Genomic DNA, 27486 nt, shown 5'->3' on the forward strand with positions numbered 1-27486 from the left:
CCAGGACTGGACTTGCTGGGTTATACGGTGGCTCTTCGTCTAACCCTTTGAGGAACTGCTGGACTTTCCAAAGCAGCTGCCCCATTTTACACCCCCACCAGCAGTGCTGGAGGGTTCCCATCTCCCCACCTCACTGTCAGCACTTGTTGTTATATGTCTTTTGGATGTGGCTCTCCTCGTGGGTGCGAAGTGGGGTCTTGTGGTGATCTCATTTGCATTTTCCTGATAATTGATAGCTTCAAGCATCTTTTGATTTGCATACCTTCTTGGAATAAATGTCTATTCAGATCCTTTGCCCATGTCCTGATTGGGTATTTTTCTTTTTACTGTTGAGTTGATTCCTTCTAGAATTTTTCTCCTCCTGTGCAGCCCATGCTCTCCAGGGCTGTCACTGGTGCTGTTTCCTCATCCGTCTCATGCTCTCCAGGGCCGTCACTGGTGCTGGTTCCTCATCCGTCTCATGCTCTCCGGGGCCCTGGCAGGTTCCTCATCCGTCTCATGCTCTCCGGGGCCCTGGCAGGTTCCTCATCCGTCTCATGCTCTCTGGGGCCTTTGCTGCTGCAGGTTCCTCATCTGTCTCATGCTCTCCGGGGCCCTGGCCTTTGCTGCTGCAGGTTCCTCATCTGTCTCGTGCTCTCTGGGGCCCTGGCCTTTGCTGCTGCAGGTTCCTCATCTGTCTCATGCTCTCCGGGGCCCTCGCCTTCACTGGTGCTGGTTCCTCATCTGTCTCATGCTCTCCTGGGCCCTGGCCTTTGCTGCTGCAGGTTCCTCATCTGTCTCATGCTCTCCGGGGTCCTCGCCTTCACTGGTGCTGGTTCCTCATCTGTCTCATGCTCTCTGGGGCCCTGGCCTTCATTGGTGCTGGTTCTTCATCCATGTGCTCCAGCCTCTTTTCCTCTCTGATCTCCTCCCCTCCCTTAGTGGTATTGCATATCCCACAGCTCAGAATCCCTTCTCAGTGGAGCATTGGAACCCTAGGTGTCCCTCCAGCGCTGCCACCTTCTCGCCTGCTAACTTAGGGTCCTTCTGGACTGACCTGGGGTCTCCCTGTCAGTCCTAGGCCAAAGAAGGGACCTCCAGGACCCCACCCTACCCCTGCCCTCACCGATCATGGGCTGGCCTGTCCACTCCTCTTGAGCTGTCCCGTGTCCACGCGCTTCTCACCTTCCTTTCCATGTCCCGGTCAGGCCCAGCCTTGGCTTCTGGGCTCCTGCACTTTCTCCTCTTGGCCTCCCCACCCCTGGTCTTGCCCCTGACAGTGGATTCTATATGTAGAGCTCAAAGTGATCTTTAAAAGTGTGGATCTGATCACATCGGTTCCTGCTCAGGAGGCTCCAGTGGCCTGCCTCCCAGTAAAGTAAAACCCAGAGTCTGGGCTGTGGCCTTTCAGGTCTGCCCAGCATGACCCTCGCTACTGTAGACCTGTCTCATGGCCACACCACCTGCTCCAGCCACATGGCCTCAGACTTCTGCCCGCTCTGCCCGCCTCACTTCCAGGCGCTCTCATGCCAGGTCTTGCTGGCCCGCTTGCCCTGGTGGTCACCTCCTCCACCGTGGGCGGTCCCTGGGTCTGTGCATCAACACCACTGCATTGTGTTGACTTGGGTGTCACCTGCTCATGAAGCTGAGCCGTGGTCCACATTGGAGTCACTCCTGGGGCGTTGCCGGGTCTAGGATGGGGCAGTCCACCTACTGGGAAAGGGCAGGAACCGGGAAATCAAAGCAGCCCAACCACAGGCTCTTCCCACGAGCCCCCTCAGCCGAGGGACCAGCAGGGGCACTGCAGTCACTAGGAACATGGGCAGAGGGGCAGGAGCGCGGATTAACCACTTGGGTCTGGAGCGGGTGGCAGGGTGCCTTCCAGGGCAAGTGTGTCATCTGGGAGCTGGCATGGCAGCTGGGAGAGCTCAGGGCCCGCTATCAGGGAACCTGGGCTGGTCCTGACCCTACCTCTGCCCACTCCAGCTCACCAGCTCCGGCCTGTAGGTGCTGTGACTCAGGGCCTTGTGTCCTCATCTGTAAAACACGGGTGGTCATGGGAGTAAATGAGCAGGTATGAGATAGGCAGGACAGAGGTGCTTCTAAATGACATCTTAAATAATGACAAGCAAATGAGAGAGCCTCTGTGCTCAGGTCAGTTCTGGCCCCGGCAGACTAGGGCAGGGCGCTAGGGCAAATGGGCCTTAGGTGACACACCCCCCAGGCGGCCTCGCAGACTCCTCAGTCACCTGACTGCTGGCAGCAACGGCACCACCTGGCTGGTGGTGCAGGAGCCACCGAGCTGGCAGCTGTGCAGGCCTCGCACCGGAGTGCTGGGAGGGGGATGCTTGGGTCAGGTTTCCTGCACCCTGTAGCCGCCTGCCTCGCCTCTCAGCAGAACCGTGCAGAGCTGGCTTTGTGGGGGATACGTGGGTTTTGTAAAGCGGTCACGGGGCTTCAGGTGCAGTTTGATGAAGGCTCCAGTTCACTTGGTTTCTTTTAGTTCTGCTGATGCATCAGATTCAACCTCAGGCCAGCTTCTCTTGAGGCGACAAATGGGTGTTATGGTTCCGGGCATTGCATCTGTACTCCACATTGAATGTGAGATGGGCTCTCTCTCTCTCAACATACAGCTAGCGTTTCCAGCTTTCTCTGCCTCACTTGGCTCCTGGCTGAAGCAGTCCAGGGCAGGCGAGGGTCACAGGTTCACTGGCATGGGCCTCACTGTGGTGTTGGGGTCGTAAGACAGGTGCAGTCTCATCCCTGTCCCTGCGCTCGATCCACTGCTATTCCCCAAGCCATGCGTGCCGCGGTGACGGAGTGGGACCCCTCCCTCGGTGGCTGTGAGGATGGATGGGGAAGTGAGACACAAGCGGGAGGTGCCCTCTATTTGCTGTTGTGGCAACTGCCCGGTGATGGCGAGTGGGAGTGCTGACATCATCAGTCCATTGTCTAGTGAGGATGGCGACTCCCTGGCTCTGACAGTGTGAGCTCCCGTGTCCTTGGGCCAAGTGCCCTGCTGGTCCTGCGTTGCTCTGTTGCCATTTCCCGGAGGAGCCCCCTCCAGTGGGACCCACACTCAGCCTTGCTGCCCCATTGCCCCCCACGAGGCCTCCCCGTGCCAGCAGGAGTCTGTCTGAAAGTGCCTCTTTAGGATGCCTCTCATACTTCGGCGAGAGGCAGAAGTTCCAGAGAGTCCCTGATGACTCACTGTCCACTCTGGAGACCCAGGAGGTGGCCATGAGCTGTCCCCTCCCCTCGCCCACCCCATGCCACGGCGTTCAGCCGCCCGCCCCGGTGCTGCCCCCTGTGCTGCTCCTCCTCTCATGCCCCTTTCTAACTCCATATACATTTTAGAATCAGCTTGTCAATTATTATTTCTTTTTAAAAAAGCTTTCTGCAATTTTTTGGGATTACCTTGAATCTGTGGGTAAATTAAAGAACTGGTATCTTAACAATATTGTCATCCGGCCCATGGACACAGCCAGGCCGGCCTTTCATAAGAGTATTGTCATCCAGCCCATGGACACGTCCAGGCCGGCCTTTCATAACAATATTATCGTCCAGCCCACAGACACGGCCAGGCCGGCCTTTCATAACAGTATCATCGTCCAGCCCACGGACACGGCTAGGCCAGCCTTTCATAACAACATTGTCATCCAGCCCATGGACATGGTCAGGCTGGCCTTTCATAAGAGTATTGTCGTCCAGCCCATGGACATAGCCAGGCCGGCCTTTCATAACAATATTATCGTCCAGCCCATAGACACGTCCAGGCCGGCCTTTTATAACAATATTGTCGTCCAGCCCACGGACACGGCCAGGCCGGCCTATCATAACAGTATTATCGTCCAACCCACGGACACGGCCAGGCCGGCCTTTCATAACAATATCATCGTCCAGCCCACGGACACGGCCAGGCCGGCCTTTCATAACAATATCGTCGTCCAGCCCACGGACACGGCCAGGCCGGCCTTTCATAACAATATCGTCGTCCAGCCCATGGACACGGCCAGGCCGGCCTTTCATAACAGTATTGTCGTCCAACCCGCGGACACGGCCAGGCCGGCCTTTCATAACAGTATTGTCGTCCAACCCACGGACACGGTAAGGCCGGCCTTTCAAAACATTATCATCGCCCAACCCACAGGCACGGCCAGGCTGGACTTCCATAACAACGTCGTCGTCCAGCCCACGGACACAGCCAGGCTGGCCTTTCTCTTGTTGGTGTTCTTCTCCTCTTGTTGGCTGCGACTCCATAGAAATATGTGACTTCTGTGTACTTCCTTGTATCCTGTGACCTGCGTAGATTCACTCGCTGATTAGCTTCTGGAGCTTCTTTGTAGATTCCTTGGGATTTTCTTTTCTTTTTTTTTTTTTTTTTTTTGAGATGGAGTCTCGCTCTGTTGCCCAGGCTGGAGTGCAGTGGTGTGATCTTGGCTCACTGCAAGCTCCTCCTCCTGGGTTCACGCCATTCTCCTGCCTCAGCCTCCCAAGTAACTGGGACTACAGGCGCCCACCACCACGCCCGGCTAATTTTTTTTTTTTTTTGTACTTTTAGTAGAGACGGGCTTTCACCGTGTTAGCCAGGATGGTCTCGATCTCCTGCCCTCATGATCCACCCACCTCAGCCTCCTGAAGTGCTGGGATTACAGGTGTGAGCCACTGCGTGTGGCCAGGATTTTCTATATAGATGTACACGTCTCTGTGACTGAAGACAGTTTTACTCTTCATTTTCAATCTTTATGCTTCTTAGGTCTTTCCCCCTTATTCCTAGGTAAACTTATAATACGAGGAGTAAAAGTAGTGAAAGCACACATACCTGCCTCGTTCCCCATCTTAGGGGGAAGCATTCCATCTTTTGCTGTAAGTATCCTAGATGTTTGTTTTGTTTTTTATTTAACAGACTCTCTGTATCAGGTTGAGGGAGTCTCCTTCTTTTTTCTAGTTAAGGAAACTAGGAACTAAACTCAAGGAAGTTTTAGTCTAGAATGAGTGTTGAATTTTGTCACATGCTTTTTCTGCAGAATTTATTAAGATGTTTTTCTCCTTGTTAAATTTGCTCTGTTGATACGAGAATTACACTCACCAATGTTTGAATGTTGAACCAACCTCGTATCCCCTGGGTAAGTGCCTCTTGGTCATGGTGTACTATCTCTTTCATATATAGTTGAATTCATTTTTCTAAAATTGTATTGAAGATTTTTGCTGCTGGGTTTGTGAGTGATATGTGGGCTTCCTTCCTTTAGATGATCTGTTTGGGTTTTGTTATCAGGGTAGTGCGAGCCTCATACAATGTGTGTCTCCTGTCTGTTTTCTAGGGGATTGCGTGATACTGATCTTGAAGCCTGTTGCGCCTGTGTATTTGCAGCAATGTTTTTAAGCACAAATTGAATTCTTGCCATACTTATAGAGCTATTTAGGTTTTCTATTTCTTTTTGAGTCAGTTTTGATATAATTCATGTCTTTTAAGGAATTTTTCTATTTCATCTTAGTTGTCAAATTTATGGGCCTGGTAGGATTTTGTATTTCCTTAACGTTCTTTTAATGCTGGATCTGCAGTCAGGTTCAGTCTTTCGTTCTTGACCTTGGTAATTTGCTAGTGTGGTTTTTCTTCCTCTTGACCTGTCTAGGCAGAGTTGTGTAATGTTTTGAATGCTTTTAAATTTTATTGTTTCTATTATTGGTCTGTTTGCTATTTTATTAATTGTTGAACTTAACCTTTATTATCTCTGTTCTACTTCCTTTGTGTTTAATTTACTGGCTTCTTTAGGTGGACTTTCTAGACATTGATTTTGTTGTTTTCTCTTTTCTAATACAAGAATTTAAAGCAGTAATTTCCTTGTAAGTACTGTTTTAGCTGCATCCCTTAGCTTTGTGTGTGTGTTTGTTTAAATGTGTTTTCTGCTTGTTTGAGGTAGGAGGTACTACCTGGTACCATGGCTGTAAGTAGAGGTCTCCTCCGGGCCTTTTACTGGGACGAGCATCGTGGAAGGTGGCCCCTCTGCAGTGCCCTTCCGCCTGGCTGCCCTTCCTTGACTGGCGGCTCTCGTTCCCCACTCCCTTCATCACGTCTTGGGTTTTCTGGCTGGCAACCTCCTGTTCCCACGATGGACTTGGCAGGGGGATCTGATGCCTGGGGGGTTGCCAGGTTGGGTAAGGAGGCCTTGTTCGCTTTGATCCTGCATGGTGCTAACAGTTTGTGAGGGAAGCGCAAATGAGACGAGATCCTGCCTGGAAAGAGAAGAGCCTGACCCACCGCATATAGGAAACGGGCTGCCTTCATTCCAGCACTAATGGCTCCACGAGGATGTTTCAGCGGGGGCGTGAGTGAGAGCCCCTGACACATGGGAGTCTAGAGGAGTGGAGAGATCAGCTCGGAGCAGAGAACAGTGTGGGCCGTGACCTGCCTGGCCCTCCCAGGGGAGTTACCTGGGCAGGTGTTGGTGCTGGGGCTGTTGCCCATGGCGGCAGTGTGACCAGACAGCTGCTCCTGGGTCAGCAACCAGGGCTTCGTTGTCTGCATCTGGCCTAGGAAAGCGTTAAGGCAGAGTTTTGTCCGGCTCATTCAGGAGCAGCAGAGACCTGTGGGCCAGGAGTGAAGTTAACCCGGGGCGGTGTGGGGAGGTGAAGTCGGAGGTGCAGGAGGCTGCCCATGTGGGCCTAGAGCCCAGGGGTGGCGTGGGGAGGTGAAGTCGGAGGTGCAGGAGGGCGGCGTGGGGAGGGGAAGTCGCAGGTGCAGGAGGGCGGCGTGGGGAGGTGAAGTCGGAGGTGCAGGAGGGCGGCGTGGGGAGGGGAAGTCGGAGGTGCAGGAGGGCGGCGTGGGGAGGGGAAGTCGCAGGTGCAGGAGGGCGGCGTGGGGAGGTGAAGTCGGAGGTGCAGGAGGGCGGCGTGGGGAGGGGAAGTCGCAGGTGCAGGAGGGCGGCGTGGGGAGGTGAAGTCGGAAGTGCAGGAGGGCGGCGTGGGGAGGTGAAGTCGGAGGTGCAGGAGGGCGGCGTGGGGAGGGGAAGTCGGAGGTGCAGGAGGGCGGCGTGGGGAGGTGAAGTTGCAGGTGCAGGAGGGCGGCGTGGGGAGGCCGTCCACGTGGGCCTAGAGCAGTGCTGGAGGGACTTTGGCTTTGACCGGAATGAGATGTGGAACCATTGGTGAGCTCTGAGGTTTGGACTGGCAAGATCTGAAGCGTCTTTAGCAGGATCGCTCGAGCCTGCTGTGTACAAAATGTGATGGGATGCAGTGGCGAGTGGGCCGGGGACGGGAGGCGGAGTGGAAGCCCAGGGAGAGGGACAGGAGGCTGCGTGGCAACCCAGGGTGAGGAGAGGACTGGTGGGAGCGGGGGTGAGGGGCACACTGCTTCCGCATCCTTCTCACAGTGTTAAGCCAGTGGTTGGCCGAAGAGGCATGTTTGCGAGCTGGAGGCACTGGAGGCTCTTCAAAGCCTCAGAGGCCAGCTGCAGGAGGCAGCGCTGACCAAGGCCCCGGGGAAGAAAGCTCCTGTCCCTGCGGTTCCCCCCAGTCTGCGGTAACCTTATGGCTCCCTGCCCTCCTTTGCCCACACCCTCTCTAGCCTGCTGGGTGCCTGTTCTGAGGGGTACTCTTACTCCTCTGTGTGCCACAGGCTCTGCCCACCCAGGGTGGATATCAGGAGATGGGCCCTGCTCCTGTAGGCTTGGCCTGGGGCGGTGGTGCCAGGCTTGCTCCCATGTGTCGGCCCCGAGGCCTGCTTGGTGCAGGCCCTAGGTGGTGCCTGAGGGGCCTGCAGGGGCCATGTGGGCTGTACTTGAAAGGGTCACTGTGGCTCCCCAGTGTCCACCAGGCCAGGGTCCTCCCTGCACTTACTGTGTGTGCCTGCGGCCAGGCTGGGGTACGGTTGCCCTGGTGCTTCTCTCTCCAGGGATGGGGGTGACGAACCCCTAGTGGGAGACGGGCTGGTCTTCCCAGATGCTTTCGAGGTCATGCTTGGAACTGTAACCTGGGACTGTCCTGGCCTCCTTGTGTCTCACTGGGCCTGGGTGTGAGAACTGTCTCACCCGGGGCCCCTCAGAAGTGTGCAGGGGGTGAGGATCGCTGGCCTCCCTGGGCCGTGGCGCTATTGCCTTGATTCTCCTGCTGGCTTTCTGAGGAGAGCTGACCGCGAGAGGGGCCTTTCTGCAGGGGGGGCTCGTGGCTGGGCCTCCTGTCTGTGGGGTATTTGGGGTGGTTGCAGCGGGGGAGGAAGGTGGTCCTCACAGTGGCTGATTGGTGGGGCCCGGCTGCCACCCATCCCAGCCAGAGCTTACCTGCGCCGTCTCTCTCCGCCTGCCTTTCTGCCCCCGCCTCCCCTCCCCACCGGCCTCTTGCTGGGTGTCTGCCCGTCCCTCCCTGTCCTGGCTGTTGGGCCCCCTCCTCTTTCTCTGTGGGAGTCACTGCTGCTCTTGTCTCTGTTCCCTTCTTTCTCTGAGCCTTTGCCTATTTCTGTTTGCTACTCTTTCCCTACTCTTGTTTTCTCTTTGCTGTTTTCTCTGTCTCTGTGTGTCTCTCGGCCCTCTCTCCACCTGTCCGTCCGTCTGTCTCTGTCTCCCCCACTCTGCCCGTGCATCCCTGCTCGCTGCGCCCTTCTGGGCCCTTGCTCTCTGCTGCCTTCCTCCCCTGCCTTCGCTCCTGGCTCCTTCTCGGCCCCCAGGCACACAGCACAGCAGGAGACCAACAAGACCATCGCAGCCAGCGCCACCACCGTGAAGCAGATGGCTGAGCTGCTGCGCAGCTCCTGCCCGGTATGTTCCTGGGGGCTCGGGCTGGGAGGGAGGAGAGGAATGGACCCTTGTGCCTGTGATGGGAGCGGGGACGTCACACGAGGCAGGATACAGGGAGGCTGATATGTGTGGATGGGCACAGACTGGCCTGGCACCCAGCTTCACGTGGCTCCACGGCTCAGAACCTGTGTTCTGTCATTCGGGTAGCAGCCGTGTGCCGACCACCTGCTGGGAGCTGGTGTGGCTGCCCGCACTCTTGCTCTCCTTGGCTTATCCAGTAGTGGGGACAAGAGCACCCTGGGTCTTCCTGGCCAGGCCTTACTGGAAGCTGATGGCCCGCCATTGTTTGTTTCACCATCCTCTCCCCTGCCCTGCATCCCCTGCCCGTCTGCCGCATCCGCCACTCAAGGCCACCTTCATGTACACCCTCCCTATCCCCTCACCTTCCCTGGTGCCTTATCAGACGCATGGGCCCCAGGCCAGACATATGGCTGTGGCAGTGGCCATCACCATACCCACTGCCACAGCCATCACCACTGTCCCGGCTCAGCTGCCCCAGGGCCGCTCCCTCCCTCATCTCCACCCTGTCCCCACTTCTTTTTTTTTTTTTTTTTGAGACGGAGTCTTGCTCTGTCTCCCAGGCTGGAGTACAGTGGTATGATCTCGGCTCACTGCAAGTTCTGCCCCCTAGGTTCAAGTGATTCTCATGCCTCAGCCTCCTGAGTACCTGAAATTACAGGTGCCCGTCACCATGCCCAGTGAACTTTTGTGTTTTTAGTAGAGGTGGGGTTTCACCATGTTGCTCAGGCTAGTCTTGAACTCCCGGCCTCAAGTGATCCACCCACCTTGGCCTCCTAAAGTGCTGGGATTACAGGTGTGAGCCACCACTCCTGGCCCTGTCCCCACTTCTAACCATCCCGACACCCTCCGCTCCACCACACCAGGTCAGTGCCCAGTCACTGAAGATTGGAGGGTACTTGTCACAAAAGATTAAATGCTGCCAAACCCTAAGATTTTACGGGGCAGGAGTGAGCAAGCTGCAGCCCGCTGGCCCACACCTGCTTCATGCTGCACCTGCTTCATGCATACGGTGTGAGCCACTGGCCATACCTGCTTCATGCTGCACTTGCTTCATGTGTACAGTGTGAGCCGCTGGCTGCACCTGCTTCATGCTGCACCTGCTTCGTGTGTACAGTGTGAGCCACTGGCCATACCTGCTTCATGCTGCACCTGCTTCATGTGTATGGTGTGAGCCGCTGGTCGCACCTGCTTCATGCACATGGTATGAGCCGCTGGCCTCACCTGCTTCATGCTGCACCTGCTTCATGCGTTCGGTGTGAGCTGCTGGCCATACCTGCTTCATGTGTACAGTGTGAGCCGCTGGCAGCACCCGCTTCATGCTGCACCTGCTTCATGTGTATGGTGTGAGCTGCTGGCTGCACCTGCTTCATGTGCACAGTGTGAGCAGCTGGCCATACCTGCTTCTTGAGTACGGTGTGAGCTGCTGGCTGCACCCGCTTCATACTGCACCCGCTTCATGCACACAGTGTGAGCCGCTGGCTGTACCTGCTTCATGTGCACGGTGTGAGTGAGACGCCAACCTGCCCCTGCTGTAGGTGCTGCCCATAGCTGCTCTCACTGCCTTGGGAGGGCTGGGGTTGCAGGTTCAACCTGCTGCAGAGCCAGCAGCATGGATTAGCAGTCCTGCAGGGGAAACGCATGCCGCCTTCCCTGTGGAAAATACACGTGACGTGGACAGTGCTGCGTTGGGTGTGGTCAGCAGTGAGAAGGAACGGAGAGTTAGGCAGGCCACAATGTGGTGGGGCTCAAAGACCGCATGCCCCCATGCAAGAAAACACACAGTGTGTGGTTCTGTTTGTGTGAAACATCCAGAAAATGCAATCTCTGGAGACCAAAAGTGGACGAGCGGTTGTCGGGGTTGGGAGCAGGAGTTGGTTTTGGGGTGCCTGCAGGCAGGCGCGGGGCCCTTTCTGGCGTGATGGGGAAGTTCTAAAACTGGGTTGTGGGGATGGCTGTACAACTAAGAGTTACTGAACTTGACACGTAAAAGCGGGTGAATTTTATCAGATCTCAATTATACAGTAATAAAACTTGTACTTAAAAATGTAGAGCTAGTTCAAAAGTTAGTTACACTAAAAAAGCGTGTGACAGAGGCAGCAGCCCCCTGTCCAGTGATGGGGCGGCCGGAGTCTCCCTAAAGGCAGATGACAGGAGCGCTGGGAGCTTTGTGCTGAGCGGCCTGGAGCGTCTCTGTGCTCGGGCCACTCCTCATAGCCATGGCTGCCCTGCGGGGACCACTCTGTGGGGACTGGTGCTGCCCTGGCCTGTGCCCTCGGGCGGTGATGTCAGCAGCATCATGGCCAGCACTGACTCCTGTGTCTGACCTCTTCCTCTGTAGCTTTGTTCTTCATTCCCTGACTCAGGTGTGCCTGAGTCACTTACTCATTTACTCATTCATCCGAGAATACACTCTGGGCCCTCTTATGGGAGGTGCTGAGCAAGGCCCCACATGGTGGAGGGTTGCGATTCTGAGAGGTGTTTCTGTGGGGTGAGAGCAGGCTCGGGTGGTCCGCACAGGCCGTTTCCTCGTGAAGTGAATGGCTCCTTCACACGGCTTGGTGGGCGCAGTCGGTGCCTACCACATCTTTGACTTTGTGGGCCGTGGACGCTTCGATGAGATGTAGTACATTCGATCGTGGGAAGAGGTCAAGGCTGTGATCAGCTGCTCCCAGTGCCCCTCGGTCATCAGAGGTTTACCCCAGACCAGCCCGCCTGAGCCTTAGCTCTCTCCAATCTTCTGATAGCCATGGGGTGGGTGCTGGAAGGAAGCTGTGGGTTCCTTGGTGCTCCTGCTGGTGGGCGGCGCCCACGGTGAGCCAGAGCAATGGGGCTGACCCCAGGGCTGCTTGTCCAGCCCCACCCTGGCTCAGTGTTTCTCCAGCTCCAGCTCTGGAGCAGGTGCCTGGTGGGCACTGAGGTGTGGTGGCAAACGGCCTGGACCCTGGAGGCCATGGGGAGCCCAGGTACAGGCGAGATGCTGGGGAGGGGGATGGTTCTGGCAGTGACCCCGCCACCTATGTGACCACAGACAAGTCACTCGGGGCTCAGGGCCGCGGTGTCCTGTGCTGTGGTGGAAGAGGAAGGAGTCACAGACAAGCCACTCGGGACTCAGGGCCGCGGTGTCCTGTGCTGTGGTGGAAGAGGAAGGAGTCACAGACAAGCGACTTGGGACTCAGGGCCGCGGTGTCCTGTGCTGTGGAAGGGGAGTCACAGTGCTTCTCGCGGAGGTGGTGCGGGGCCAGGTTTATGTGCCTTGAGTAGCTCCTGGCTGCGGCAGGTGGTGTTGACCCCTGAGCTGGATTTTGTGGTGCTGGTGTCCCTGGGGACCCTGGGTGTGCTTGTGGAGACAGCGGTGACACCAGGGGGATGTAGTTGATGGCGAGCCCCATTCTGAGTGTGGGAAGGTGGGACATCAGCGCGGGAGGAGGTGAGGGTGGTGGGGCCGCTGGGGCAGGGCCAGACCTCCCATGTCGTGCCAGCTGTGCCCTCTTTCTGCAGCAGGAGCGTCCTCAGCTGGACCGGCTGAAAACCCAGCTCTCGGATGCCATTCAGCGCTATGGAGTGGTGCAGAAGGTGAGGTGCAGGGGGGCCGCGGGGGCCTGCAGGCCAGGTAGGCTGGGCCTCGGTTCCCAGAGCACCCTCATGGCTGTCTTGTCCCTGTGGGCCTGGTACAGCCCCATCCCCAAAGGCAGAGAAGGGGGTCGTCCTTGCACAGTTTCTAGGCAGCCAGGATCCAGACTGTGCCTCAGGGCTTGTGTCCTAGAGGACATTTACCCACGTCAGCTCTGGGGAAGCAGGAAGAACAGGTCTCACCCGACTGACAGGTGAGGAAACGGGGGCCCAGAGAGCTCCCATGCGTGAACAGAGGCCATCCAGCGTCTCGCTGGCAGAGCTCAGCCCCGGCCCCGGCAGCCTCTTCTGGGAGTGGCAGGCGTATTTTGCTGCACCATCGTCCAGAACCCTGCGCTCAGCTGATCATTTCTTCTCTCTTCCCCACCTTTTTTGCTCTTCCTGTGTTTCTTCTCTTGTCCTTTTTCCAACAGAAAATTGCAGAAAAGTCCAGAGCGCTGCTTCCCATGGCACAGAGGGGCAGTAAACAGGTGGGTGCCAAGTAGTGACCGTGGGTCAGTGACTGTTAGGGGACACTCAGAATCCACTGCCATCTGTGCTCCATGGAAGGGCGGGGAGGGCCAAGGGAGGGGTCTCCTCTGAGGGGTGCCATGAGGCACAGCCTTGAAAACGTGGGCATTTTGACCTTTGGGCCCTGGCACAGTACCTGACAAGGGCTCAGCTCCCAAAGAATGACTGTGGAGGGTTCCATGTGCTGGGCAGGACTCACTGGTCAGACCAGCCCTCTTGCTGAGAGCCACTGTAAAACCTGCGTTAAAACACACGCACACGTGGCCGGGTGCAGTGGCTCACGCCCGTAATCCCAGTACTTTGGGAGGCTGAGGTGGGCAGATTATCTGAGGTCAGGAGTTCAAGACCAGCCTGGCCAACATGGAGAAACCCCATCTCTGCTAAAAATACAAAAATTAGCCAGGCATGGTGGCACGCACCTGTAATCCCAGCTACGTGGGAGGTCGAGGCAGGAGAATTGCTTGAACCCAGGAGGCAGGGCCGAGGTTCCAGTGAGCGGAGATCACGCCACTGCACTCCAGCCTGGGTGACAGAGTGAGATTCTGTCTCAAAAACAAAAACAGAAAAACCACAGGCACATGCACACAGAAAAATGCACACATAGATGCACACAGACACGTAGACGCACAGATAAACACAGATTCACAGAGATAAACAGAGACACAGACATGCAGAGACATGCAGAGACAGAGAAATACAGACACACAGACACACAAATACATGCAGAGACACATACAGATAAACACAGACATGCAGAGATGCAGATAAACACAGAGACACAGATAAACACAGACATGCAGACACATGCAGGTAAACACGCAGAGACAGATAAACACAGACACGCAGACACATGCAGATAAACACCTAGAGACACAGATAAACATAGACACGCAGACACATGTAGATAAACAGAGACACAGCTAAACAGACACACATGCAGATAAGCATAGACATGCAGAGACAGATAAACATAGACATGCAGACACACAGATATACACAGACATGAAGAGACACAGATAAACACAGACACACATGCAGATAAACCCCTAGAGACACAGATAAACATAGACACGCAGACACATAGATAAACACGGACACGCAGACAAACATGCAGATAAACAGAGACACAGATAAACCCAGACACACATGCAGATAAGCATAGACATGCAGAGACAGATAAACATAGACATGCAGACACAGATAAACACGGACACACAGACATGCAGACACATATGCAGATAAACACAGACACGCAGAGACACATAAACACAGACACACAGACGCGAAGAGACACAGATAAACAGACAAACTGAGACAAACATAGACACGCAGTCAGATAAACACGCAGACACGAAGAGACAGATAAACAGACACGCACAGACAGAGATAAACGCGCAGACACGAAGAGACACAGATACACAGACACGAAGAGACACAGATAAACACAGACATGCAGAGACAGATAAACATAGACCCACAGACACACAGATAAACGCAGACATGCAGACACAGAGACACAGATAAACAGACAAACACAGATGTGCAGAGACACATGCAGATAGACACAGACATGCAGACACACACAGACACAAAAACACAGACATGCAGACACACACAGAGACACGCAGATAGACACAGACATGCAGACACACAGATAAACACAGACATGCAGACACACAGATAGACAGACATGCAGACACACAGAGACACACAGATAGACACAGACATGCAGAGACACATGGATCCAACATGGGGGAAGCGTCAGAGCAGCTGGGAACCAGGCCCAGGGAGGCACGTGTTCCCAGATCACTCAGGCTCATCATCACTTCCTTCTCACCCCTAGGACATTTGGCAGCTTGTGTCTCAGCTTATCGAGACTGAACAGCCATGGTGGCTTATAGCTTTAGTGGTCTTACTGGGCTGGAGAGTCACAAATTAGAGCCCGGGACCCTTAGGAATAAAACCCTGGAGGGGATTGCAGCCCTCAGGTTTTCCCCGGGAGGCAGGCTTTTGCTGATCCACACTCGCTGGTGTGTGCGTGACGTGAGAGTCTAAGACACCAAGCAACAAGTACTTCACAGGAAAAGCTGAACAGAAGTCGGAGTGCCCTCAGAGTACTAAGAAGACAAAAGTTGGATTTTAAGGCCCACCCAGGAGGAGGGACTCTTGTAAACACAAGTTCCGCTTGAGACAATGAGAGATGACGGTAAACCAGAAGCAGACCAGCCCTGACCAACCAAACCTAAAGCATAGCCAGGAATCATGTCTATGTGGTCTCTCCAAAGACAGAGGACAATTCCATCATCTAGAATCTCTGCAATTTTTCATACAGTGTTTGGGATTTAAGCCAAAGTCATTAGGCATCACAGGGACCAGGATCCAATGACTAAAGCCAAGGAAAAACAGGAAGTAGAAACTGACCAACAGGTGATGCAGATAATCAAATGGTTGGTCGGACACTCAGCTTAAAATACCTACAGGTTGAGCATCCCTAACTTAAAACTCCAAAATCCAAAATCCTCCAAAATCGGAAACTTTTTGAGTGCCAACATGATGCACAAAGGAAATGCTCTTTGGAACATTTAGGTTTTTGGATATTTGATGAGGAATGTTCATCCAATAAGTACAATGCAGATATTCCAGAATCTGGGAAAAAAAATCAAAAATCTGAAAACAAGTTCAAAATCTGAAACACTTCTGGTCCCAAGCGTTCCAGATGAGTGACACTCAATCCGTTTTATTAACATGTGAAAGGAAATAGGAAATGGTATAGACTTTTACCAGAGAACTTACATTTTATTTTAAAAAGGGAGTTCTAGTATTGAACAATACCATAACTAAAATTAAGAATTTAGTGGGTTAGCTAACTCTCCACATAGACAAAGCAGAAAAAAGGATTAGTGAATTAGAAGGCAGGGCATAAGAAAACTTATCTGGGATGTTGAATATTTATTAAAAAATTAAATCCATAATTTAAAAATATCCCGCAAAGAAAACTCTAGACCTCAATAGCTGTATGGGTGAATTTGGTCCCATATTTGAGCAGTAGCTAGCAGCAGTTTACACACACACACAGAGAATACGGCGGGGAGGAACACACCTGTCTGCCTCACGAGGCCCCAGTAGCTTGATTCCAGATTCTTACGAGGATCCCAGGAAGGAAAATAACATGCTAGTCTCTCTTACGAACATAGAGACAAAAATCCTAAATATTAGTAACTTCAATCAATCAACGTGTAAAAGGATGATACATCATTATAAAGTGGGGTTGATTGTAGGGATGCAGGGCTGATTTGCATTCAGAGTCTGGGTATGATTCACCACGGAATACAGAAGAAGTGAGGAAATCTGTACAGGTTATTTCAACAGATAGGAAAAGCACTTGATAAAATTCAACACTCAAGGAGGCTAAAAAAAATCCTGGCAAACTAGGAATAGATAAGAATGCCTTTAATCTGCCAAAAGGTATCTTCAAAAACCCTACAGTTAACGTTATACTTACTGAGGAGATGTTAAAATCTTTTCTCCTAAGATAGAGGATAAAACGAGGGCATCTAGTACTATTGTTTCTGTTCCCCATTGTGCCAGAAGTCGTATCCAACGCAGTATGGCATGAAAAAAAAAGTAGGATTGAGAAGGAACTGTTTCATAGACAGCACGATTATGTCCATGGAAAATCCGGACGCATGTGCAGCGTGCTGTTAGAATTCATCAGTGAATGCGGCAGGACAGGTCAGTAGACAAGAAGACATTGTGTGTGCTGGCAAAAGACAGTTTGGAGAGGAAATTTAAAAACTGATATCATAATTTATTACAATAAATTTCTTCAAAAAATTCTATGAGGAGCGGTTAAGGCCTCTACATTAAAAACTATGCCACATTACTGAGAGAAATGACAGATGACCTGAACCATGCAGGGGATACTGTGTTTACGGAGATGTCAGCTGTCACCCAGTGGATGACCTGAACCATGCAGGGGATACTGTGTTTACGCAGATGTCAGCTGTCACCCAGTGGATGACCTGAACCATGCAGGGGATGCTGTGTTTACGGAGATGTCAGCTCTCACCCAGTGGATCTGTAGGCTCAATATAATCCCAGTAAAGTTCCAGCAGGTTTTCAGTGTGTGTGTGTGTGTGTGTGTGTGAACTGTCAAGCTGATTCCAAAATGTGTATGGAAATAGGAAAGACCCAAAATAGTGAAGACAATTTTGAAGAACAACGAAAGAGATTTATACTGTCAGGTATTGGAACACACTATAAAACACAGAAATAAAAACAGTGTGGTGTTTGTGCGAGGCTAGACACACCAGCCTGTGGACACATCAGCCCGTGGGACAGAGTGAAGACCGGACACAGACCACAGATACGTGGCGGCTGGGTTTGCGGCCGAGGCGGACTGCCCTGCCACGGGAGGTGGGTGATTCGTTCAGGGCTTGATACGGATCACTCGGATGTTTGAACTGGAAAAAAGGACCCTTCACAAACAACTCACCCTGTGCAGAAAGCACTTCCAGCCAGACCACAGACCCACGTGTGAAAGATAAGGCGGCAGCACATCCAGAAGGCACCATGGGAGGCTCCGTTGATGCCTTCATGGTGGGCAAGTATTTCTTACACAGACGCACAAGTGCCACCCACAAAGGAGAAGGTCGACACACTTTGTTAAAATTATACCCCAGTAAGAGAGTGCAGCCCACAGGACAGGGGAGGGTGTGTGCACAACACGTGTGAAAAGGACTTACATCCTTAATATATAAAGATATCTTACAGATCAATAAGGAAAGGGCAGACAGCTCTATCGAAAAACAATAAAAGGGCAGCAGCCTTCCACTGGCACCTCAGAAGAGGATTCCAGGTGGCTCATAAGCCTGTGAACGTGTACTTGGCAACATGAGTTATCAGGAAAATGGCAAAGAAACCCGTGGCGGTGTATCACCACACACCACACCCACACAAATAACTAGAGCAAACACGAGTGAGAACCCCTGCAAAAGCCGGGTGTGGGCCTGCGTGCAGGTCGTTGCACTCTCATCCCTTACCGGTGGGGTGTGCCTCTGCATCACCACTTTGAACACTGTTGGGAAATATCTGTCAAGTCCAGCATTTTCTTACCTAGGGTCTTGCAGTTCTGCCCAACAGACATGCATATCTGCGGGCCCTTCATATCCATGAGTTTCACATCCGTGGATTCCACCAATCACAGACTGAAAATATTTTTTAAAGAATGGCAGCTGTTCTGAACATGTACAGCCTCTTCTCTTCTTGTCGTTTCTGAAACAATACAGTAGAGCAACTATGCTATTTACTACACAGCATTTACATCATATTAAATATTATAGGCAACCTAGAGGTGATTTAAATATATGGGAGGATGTACGTAGGTTGTATGAAAATACCAAGTCATTTTATATCAGGGACTTGCGCACCCACAGATTCTGGTGTCTGTGGGAGTCCTCGGCCACTCCGTGGAGACAGGACAACTGTGTGTGTTGACAGAAGTCATGTGGGAGAATGCTCATAGCAGCACCCCATACAGTGGTGCAGCCTGGAACCCCGCCCGGTCTTCCCCAGCACAGGGAAGCGACACCTGCTGAATTCATGCCACCGGGGAATGCAGAGCAACCAAAAGAGTGAACTGTGGCCACCACGCCCACTGGTGATGCCTTGGACATAATGCTGAGTCCAAGAAGCCTGAGACCCAAGGGGATAGATTGTGGGATACCATTTCTGTAGTGCTCAGAACCACCCCCCAGTGGACAGTGTTAGAAGTCGGAGCTGGGTTCTCCTCTGTTGGGGGCATGGGATGACAGGTGCTGGAGGGAGGCCTCGGGGGTCCTGGCCAGTGTCCTGTGTCTTGGCTGGGACATGTTTCCTTTGTAAGCAGTCATAGAGCTATACTCTTTGCACCTGGCATTGAAACATAGACGTATTGCCTTTCGGAAGAATTTTCTTTTAAAAAGGTGGGGAGTGGCCAGTAGTGCTTCTGAGAAATCACGGAAGGTTAGATTATTTCTAGGAATTTGCAAACTATAAATGATGAGATGATATGCAACCCTGTTCAGCAAAAGGCCTGTTGCCAAGTTGATGCTGGGCTGACGTGGGGGGACTTGGGGGCTGCTGCTCACAGGCTGGGCAGCCCTGGCAGGGGCGAGGGGCACTGGCTGCCTTCCCTGTCCCCTGCCTGTCTCCCCTGGGTGTGCGGTGGGCAGCTCAGCCTGTCTGGAGTTGGAGATCCTGGCTGTGGTCAGTAGTTTCCAGCTGGGTCGAGGGTCAGCCTCAAACCCAGCTTGGGCTCAACTAGTGAGCAGCACCCCAGTCCCTGGGGCAGCGTCGGGAACGGCCCCAGTGGCAGATCACGCTCTGTCTCTGTGCCGTCACCGGCCACCTCAGCCTAAATTTCCACCAGGACTTTGTGTGTCCCCAGCCAGGCTGCAGAAGTGAAGATGTGCTTCACTCTCACTGGCTGGCTGGAAATTCCCTAGACACGCCTCCCTGTCTGGGGTAAAGGGCTGGGGGTCACCCCTTGTCTCTGGGTCCAGTTCCCTTTGATTTAATGTGGGACTCGGGGAAGCATTGCCACAGCCGTGTCCGTCCTGACATCCTGGGCTTTGCCTCCAGAGACTCCACCAGCTACATGTTAAAAAAAGAAAAGCGTAGGGACTTTATAAACATCGATAAATTTGACGTTATAAACATAGAGTCTGTTGCTGCTTGGAGGAAACAGTGAACTACCGGGGGTTCCTGAGAAGACACTGCTGCTCCCGGTGTGGGCGCCTCTCGCCCTGGCCCCTGCCCGCCCTTGGTTCGGAGTGCATGAGAAAGTGGTCTACTTCCCAGAGCTTCCGAGAGCCCCGGGCGCCGGCCTCAGGTCCCTGCTCTCTGAATGCCAGCAGAGCAGAGTCTCTTCCCACGGGAAACCGCGTGCGCCCTGTCTCCAGCACTCACGTTAGAGCGTGTCTTCCCTGCTTGTCGGAACAGGGACCCAGGCCCTGAGCCCTGTGGGGAGGAGAAAGCCTCCTTTGTGTGTCTGCCTCTTGAGCTGGAAAACTATCACAGGGCCGTCCCCTCTGCGCTGGCCCCAGCACCTTGCCAGCAAATCCCTAATCCCAGCCTCGGAGCTCAAGACCCAAATTGGGCCTTTGTGCGAAGAATAAAGGAGCGCTTTGTGAGCCTTTCAGGAGGAGGCCGCAGAGGCACCCGGGCATCTAAGCCATCTCTTCCTCCCCTGGCTTTTGTCCTGCACTGCTGGGGAGAGCAGCACCAGGCCCCCGATCCTCCCGTTGCAGAGGTGAGGGAGACCGAGCACCTGTGGGGTCTCCTCTGGCCTGCACCCCAGCCCTGCCACCTTCCTGGGCGTCCACACGGCTCGTACCCCAGCCCTGCCACCTTCCTGGGCGTCCACACGGCTCTCACCCCAGCCCTGCCGCCTTCCTGGGCGTCCACATGGCTCGCACCCCAGCCCTACCACATTCCTGGGCATCTACACGGCTTGCACCCCAGCCGGGCCATCTTCCTGGGCATCCACACGGCTCACACCGTAGCCCTGCCGCCTTCCTGGGCGTCCACGGGGCTCCCATCCCAGCCTGGCTGCCTTCCTGGGCGTCTACATGGAGCCCCGTTTGCACCCCCCTCCCGCCCCTGCACCCTCCCCATCCTTCCGAGCTTCCCCCTTCTCCACATGCGGGAGGTGGCAGCAATCCCAAGGCACAGATCCGAGGCAGGTCTCCATGGGTGCCCAGCACCCGCTGCCCGCAGCTCCTGGGGAGCTGTCATTGAAACCCCCAAGTCCAGGGAACGTCGCACAGAACGTCCCGTGGTGCCTTCTCCACCCAGGCGTCTCACTGGCCCGCATTAGCTGGCCTAGAGGATTTCACTGTAGGAGCGACCACATTTCCTCCGGCCCCCTCGCCTGTGGCTGTTTGCTGTCAGGGCCGAGGGCATGTCCCTGCATCTCCATCCCTGGACACAGCAGCTGGGCTGCCCCAGGGACCTCTTACCTCAACAGTTTACTATGTTTACCTGGGGCCTTTGACTTTACCCAGGCCACGGAATCCTAGTCAGTGGGGCTGTTGTAGAGCCTGTCACTGTTGGCAAGCGGGAGGCTGTGCTCAACCCTCATGCCGCTCTCCGGGGGCGTGTATGGCCGTGTTCCCCTTGGGGGAGCATCTCTGCCCTGTAGCTTATAGCACTTGGGAAAAGCACAGCTCAACCTGGTTTCCCACCTGAGTCAGAGCACGGCATCTTGCGGCATCTCTGCTGTACACTGCGGCCTCACGTGCTTCACCTCGAGCTCTCTGGGCGACACTAGCACGTGGTGAGGTCAGCTCCATTCCCTGGAAGTGAAGCTGGAGGCTCAGGGAAGCTGAGGACCCTCCCCAGGTCCCCAGGAAGTGAGGGGTAGTGTTCCTGAGCCCTCGCGCCTCAGGAGAGCCTCGTGCTCAGGGGCTCCTGGTGGAGTGAGGTGCGTGCCTGCTGTGCTCTGCAGACGTGAGGGGTCAGACCGTGTGGGTGGAGCTTGAGGGGCATAGACCACTGGGCTGTGAGTGCCACTGTTGCCATTCTACAGATGAGGACAGTGAGGCCCAGAGAAGTGCGTGGCACGCCTGGGGCCTCACAGCCGGCACCAGTGCTGGGGCCGGAACCTGAGCCCAGGCTCTTTATGCAAGCACCCCGGAAGCCTAGGGGCTGGAGCCTTAGGAAGGAGGCGTTGGGGTTGCTGGGCTTGGCGCGAGGCCAGCGCCTCCCTGGGCTCCCACCGCCAGGCACTGCTCACTTCCTCCCGCCCACTCCAGGAAGGGGAGGTGATAATTACCACCTTGGACGAGTTGCGCTTGTCAACAGATTTTTTAGATCTTTTATTTTATATTCATCTATCCACGTATTTATTTATTTAAAGGCCTGTGCTAGCTTTTACCCGTGTCAGGGTGGTGTGTGGGATGAAGCTGGCTTGCGAAGGAGAACCTGCCTAGGGCAGCCTCATCTTCCCACCTGCAGGATGTGGACAAGCTGCCCCTTTAGACGAGGGTGGCCATGCCCACCCTGGAGGGGCCTGAGGAAATGGGAGAAAGGAAGTAGCACCTAACCTCATGCCGCATCCCTCCAGAGGTGGCCGGTGCTGTGGCTGTTGTTCCTATTGTCGTCAGTCGTGTCAGGCAGAACTGTGGGGACTAGTGAGGAGCCCCGCCGTCCCGTCCTGGATGCAGTCGCACCAGCATAGCCCTCCTAGCCTCGCGCCCACCTGGGGTGGCTTCTGCCAGAAACGCAATGAAGTGCTTGTTTGTGGATCCACTGGTTCGGTGCCCAGGCGGGGTCCATCTCTCTGTACTTGGTTGTCACCTGTGCATCTGCTCCAGCCCCAGTCCCGACGGTTCTCGGGCCTCAGGAGGTGGGGACGCTTCACTGGGCCCTGGACATAAATGTGACCCAGCCTGGGCGGTTTGTGGGAGCAGCACCTGCTGGGAAGCCAGGCAGGGCCAGTGACTGCTCCAGAGGAGGTGGGCACCCCCTCTCCTCCGCGAGAAACCTCCCCAGGACACTTCCTCTGGCTGGGGGTCTCTGCACGTGCCCACCCTGAGCTGCACGGCGTGGTGAGGTGGCTTTCAGTTTGGGAAAGGGCAGAAGATGAGCAAGTCTCAGCCTCTGCAGCTTCCTTGCAGGGCGACTGAGGTTATAGTCCCCGAGCACGGGGAGCCGACAGAGCTGGTCCCGTGAGCCAGGCTGCCCTGCAGCCCATGTCCCCAGATGCCCACACACGCGGGAGGGGCACGGCAAGAGCTCTGGACGTGAGTGGGATGGGTTGGGGTGGCAGCTGTACCCCTGCTGCCCTCCATGCCTAGCGCTGCCAGAGGATCCTTCACCATGCCTTGCCTACTGGCCTGCGTGGCCAGCTGCTCTTGGTGGACAGTGCTGTCCCTAGGCACGGTGGAGGCCGGCAGGGTCCAGTGGGGAGAGATGAAGCAGAGAGGCTGCCTGCACCCCACAGGTCTAGCCTGGATTCCCATTCCCAGTCAGTTCCACACATTGTACCCAGATCTCATGCCTAGGATGACACCTAGGCAGGGCCCTGTGCCCTCAGAGGCTAGGAACTGGCAAAGCTGTCCACACTGCCTGAGGGCCCTGATGAGCAGAGGTGCAGTCTGGCTGGGACCCCATACTTAGCGGGGGCCTTTCCCAGACCTGGGAGGGGACCTTGATTGTGTCCCCCACAGAGGGCTGGGGAGATATGGGTGGGGACAGGCAAGGGAGGGGGCCTGTGACTGAGTCCCAGGCTCTGGTGTGAGCTGGGTGGCCCCATCCTGAGAGTCCTGTCCCTGCAGGGGCTCCGATCCAGGCCCAGCCACTATGCCCGCTGCCTCACCGCCACAGAAGGCCCAGAGGCATCAGGACAGGCACAGTCCCCGCCTCTGTCAGATCCTCCTCTCCAAACACGTGGTGACGGCCACTGGGCGAAGATCAGCGGCCGAGCAAGTCAGCTGGGAGAGCACCTGCCTGGGCAGGGAGGGTGGTCCCGGAATTTGTGCCGGGGAGTGTGTGTGGGCACAGCATGTGTGAAGCTGAGGGGAGCTGGATCTGGGGGCGAGACCAAGGCTGCCATGGGTCTGCTCCTGAGGGCTTCAGGAGGCAGCAGCCTGGCCAGGTTTGCTGAATTGCCCCTTCGCTGCAGAGTGGCTTAGGTGGCTGTGAACTCCCTGAGTCTCCCGGATGGTAAGTGGGAGGGTCATTATGGTGCCTCAGGAGCATGAGGAGCAAGTAAAGGTAGCGTGGCCCTGTTCGTTGTCGGCCGTCCCCACCGCTGTTGCCTTGTCCTTGCGCTCCGAACCTTGATGTGTGTCTGAGAGCAGGCGCTGCTGCAGAGCCCCACGGGCTTGCCCTGATTGAGCACTGCGCCAGCTCCCTGCCTCGCTCTGCCTCGGTGTACTCGGCTGTTGTGAAGGCCCCGCCTCCTCCCTGCAGGGTTTCCAGGAAGATCGGGGGCGTGGCTGAGTGGAGCAGGTGTTCGTGGTGAGGCTGGGCCTGACCAGGCCGCCCCCTCGGTTTTCTGCTCTGCTCATTCTTGGTGCCTTTTCCCATCTCCGTTTTTCCCTCTCACACACACAATGTCACATGGTCACACATCCCACAATCACACAGGCACTCACAGTCACACACACACCTTCCTAAGGTGAAGGCAGCCCCGCTGGCATGGGCAGGGCAGGTGGGGGGCACTGCGGCCTCCTGACGGGAGGGGAAGGAAGGGCTGCGGGGTGGGATTGCCACTATTGTCGCGTTTTCAGTTCAGTATGATCGTGTGCACCGGGAGGTGGCGGCTGCAGCATGGACCCTTCCTGCCTCCCGCCCACCCTCCCCTCTGCCAGGTGCTCCCAGGCCCCTACACCTCCACTTGGGACCTGGCGCAGGGGACTGATGACACCAGGGACTGACGTCTGCAGTCTTTCCCAGGTGACCGGTGCCAGGGAGGCCCAGATTGATGCCCAGTGACAGGCTCATGGCCGTGGAAGGCCCCCACCTCAGACCTAGATCGTGCCCTCAGAGAGCACCATTTTGTTGAATTTCAAAATGAGGCAAATAAATTAACAAGGAATGAAAACAAATTCCAAAAACCTCTCAGGCTTGCTCCCCAAGGCTGTCACGGCAGGGCAGGTTCCTGTGGGTTCCTCCGGGTGCATCTGTGCCCTGCCTGCAGTCCCACCTCATCTCTGAGCCCCACGCTGCAGCCTCTGTCCCTGGCTTGGGAACTGGCTCCTTGATGGGGCCTGTGTTGGGCTCACAGCCCCCAAAATGAAGAGGTAGAATTTGTGTTTACATGCATAGGGGCACTTTTCTGGGGGTCTACAAAGGGGCCTGTGACCCCCAAAAGCTGGGAACACGAGGTAGACTGTGTTCTCTCTGGGGTCAGGGCCACGTTTTGCTCTCGTGTCCTCTATCTGGCCAAGGACAGGGTAGCCCTGGCTTGGCATGGGGGTCATAGGGCTCACGAGCTCTTCTTGCAGACAGGCCTGGGATGATCAGAGTGGGGGGCATGTGCCAAAAGGTGGGAACCAGTGTCCACTCGCCTGTGACCCTGGCCCACTGCTCACAGTAGCCCCAGCTCCTCTCCTGCCCCCACAGTGTGCACGGCGCTGCCCAGAGCTCTGGGGGCCCGCAACTCCCAGAGGCGTGGGAGGCCAGGGCCTAGCATCTGTGATTCATCTCCTCTTGAGACAGAGCTGAGTGGCCTGCTCGGAGCCATGGGGAGACTTGGCCTTGGGGCGTGGTGATAATGGGGGGTGTCAGTGCTAACAAGGTCTGGGCCTGGGGCGTGCTGGTAATGGGGTGGGGAGGTCAGTACTGACAAGATCTGGGCCTGGGGCATGGTAGTAATGGGAGGGGTCAGTGCTAACAAGGTCTGTCTGTCATCAGCAGAGTCCCCAGGCCCAGTTTGCCGAGCTGGCTGATGATGAGAAGATCTTTAATGGGAGTGACAACATGTGGCAGGGCCAGGAGCAAGCGCTGCTCCCGGACATCACCGAGGAGGACCTGGAGGCCATCCGACTGCGAGAGGAGGCCATCCTGCAGATGGAGGTGAGGCTGGCTTGGGCAAGCGTGCTCACTCTCCACGCTCCACATGTGGAGGCCAGGGACCAGGGGAGCCCAGGTGCCAGCCCTGCTGCACCATTGCTTACCCTCGGCCTGGTGGCCTTGGAACTAGGCCTCCATGGCCTTGCCCATTCTAACCACCTCTCTCTGGCCATCTGGTCCAATAAGGGAGAGATGGGAGTCTGGGAACCCCATCCCCATTCCCTCCTTCCCGGGTTTCCCTAATAGGGCACAGCCCTCTGGCCAGGAGCCGGGGTATATGCTGGGGTAGCCTCTCAATCACCATGGTCATTTCCTTTGCTGTGTGGTTAGACTTCCAGGAGGCTGTTTAGCTCTAATGAAAATGATTTGGTGCTTAATGCAGTTCCCTGTAACTTTTTTTTGAAAGGTTGAATAGATTGCTCAGAACTGAACCTGCAATTTGGTGGTACTACCAGCAGGTGGTGGGGTGTGCTGTCAGGGTGCAACTGTAGGGTGTGGACATTGGATGCTGCTTATTCTTCATTTCTTTAAAGTTTACACATGTATAATACCTGCTGCCAAATGTATCTCTAGCCCATGGTTAATCTCCTTGAGACAGTTGCTAAAACAGAGTATCCCAAGAGGCACCTGAGTCTGGGTCTGCATGTGTGCACGTGTGTGTGCACGTGTGTTCATGCATGTGAGTGTGTGCATAAGTGCATGCTTGTGTGAGTGCGTGTGATGCACGTGAGTGCATGTGTGTGTGCATGCATGTATGTGTGTGTGCGTGCATGTGTGAATGTGTGTGTGCATGCATGTATGAGTACATGCATGTGTGAGTGCATGTGTGCATGCATGTATGCATGTGTGTGTACATGTGTGTGAATGCATGCATGTATGAGTGCATGTATGAGTGCATGCATGTGTGAATGCATGTGTGCATGCATGTATTGTGCATGCGTGTGCATGCATGCATATGTGTGTGTGCGTGCATGTATTGTGCATGCGTGTGTGTGTGTGCATGCATGCATATGTGTGTGTGTGTGCGTGCATGTGTGAGTGAGCCTCTTCTTCCTTGATGCCTGAGTGTACATAGAACACATCAGTCAGGCAGCTTGGTGGGGACACGCTCTGTTGGGATCCGAGCCTCTGTGTGTGACCTTGAACATCCTTCCCTTCTTCTGGCCTCCTCATCTGCAGAAGGTGCTAGGGCCTGCCCACTCTGAAGCTCCCAGGGGCTGGGTTTCTGGAGCAAATATCTGCCTAAGAGCTGACTCTTCTAGAAAAGCGGAGGCCTGGCAGTAAGTCAGCTAAGTCACTGGGTTAGGACCTGTGGCTAGTTCTGCTCTCCCAGGAAGCAGGCCATCCACTCTCAAGGGAAGGGAATACCCCACAGTGCTGGGGCTCAGTCCCCTTCTGCCTTTGCCCCTTACTTCTGTGGCCCCCCCACCTCCCTGCCTCTGCTGTGGCAACCCCCTACTTTGGCCTGATGGAGGAGCGCCCATTTCTCAAGACCTGTGTTCGGGGCCCCCGCCACCTCTGTGAGTGTCCTCCCCTTCACCCTTTCCTGTTCTCGGGCTCCCCAGAGAGGAAGGCGCCAGCTCTGGGCCTGTGGCTGCTTTGGGGGCTTCTCTCGGGCTGAACGAGCCCTTTGCTCCTGCTGAGATGCTCCAGAGAACCGCCTGAAGCACAGAGATGGTTTCCATCCCTCTCTGCTGGTGCAGCGAGGCCCACTGTTCCCAGAGAAGCAGAGAAACGGGCGCTCAGGAGCTCTTCCAGAAGCACTACCCCGAAGGCTTCACATCCAGAGAGGCAGATGGACCTGCTTCCCCTTTGCACTGGAATCAGATCCACCTGGGAAGGTCCAGTCTCAGCCCTCCCTGTGGGGCATAGAGTGGTGTGAGGAGAGAGGAGGCACTGCTTGTTGATTAAGTCCAAGGAGTGGAGGCCGTTCACAGAAGCTCATTCTGCCAGAGAGCCCAAACCCCCACATAGGGCTGCGGGCGTGAGGAGGCCA

General features: G+C 55.1%; 1 protein-coding gene and 1 long non-coding RNA gene across 3 annotated transcripts in view; both read left to right on the forward strand.

Moving 5' to 3' along the window:
• The window catches only part of TSNARE1 (t-SNARE domain containing 1), a 134476-nt gene that overhangs the window by 79510 nt on the left and 27480 nt on the right, over positions 1-27486 (forward strand). For both annotated transcript variants that reach the window (XM_050801008.1, XM_050801009.1), the window contains 4 exons: positions 8639-8729; positions 12288-12362; positions 12833-12889; positions 25332-25493. In XM_050801008.1, coding sequence (XP_050656965.1) covers positions 8639-8729; positions 12288-12362; positions 12833-12889; positions 25332-25493 — 385 coding nt within the window. The remainder of the gene's footprint in view (positions 1-8638; positions 8730-12287; positions 12363-12832; positions 12890-25331; positions 25494-27486) is intronic.
• LOC126961050 (uncharacterized) lies at positions 12898-14196 on the forward strand. The gene is made up of 2 exons (XR_007728176.1): positions 12898-13739; positions 13786-14196. It is a non-coding gene; the product is annotated as an uncharacterized LOC126961050 (long non-coding RNA).

Source organism: Macaca thibetana, chromosome 8 (assembly GCF_024542745.1).
Source record: "Macaca thibetana thibetana isolate TM-01 chromosome 8, ASM2454274v1, whole genome shotgun sequence".
NCBI classification, from domain to species: Eukaryota; Metazoa; Chordata; class Mammalia; order Primates; family Cercopithecidae; genus Macaca; species Macaca thibetana.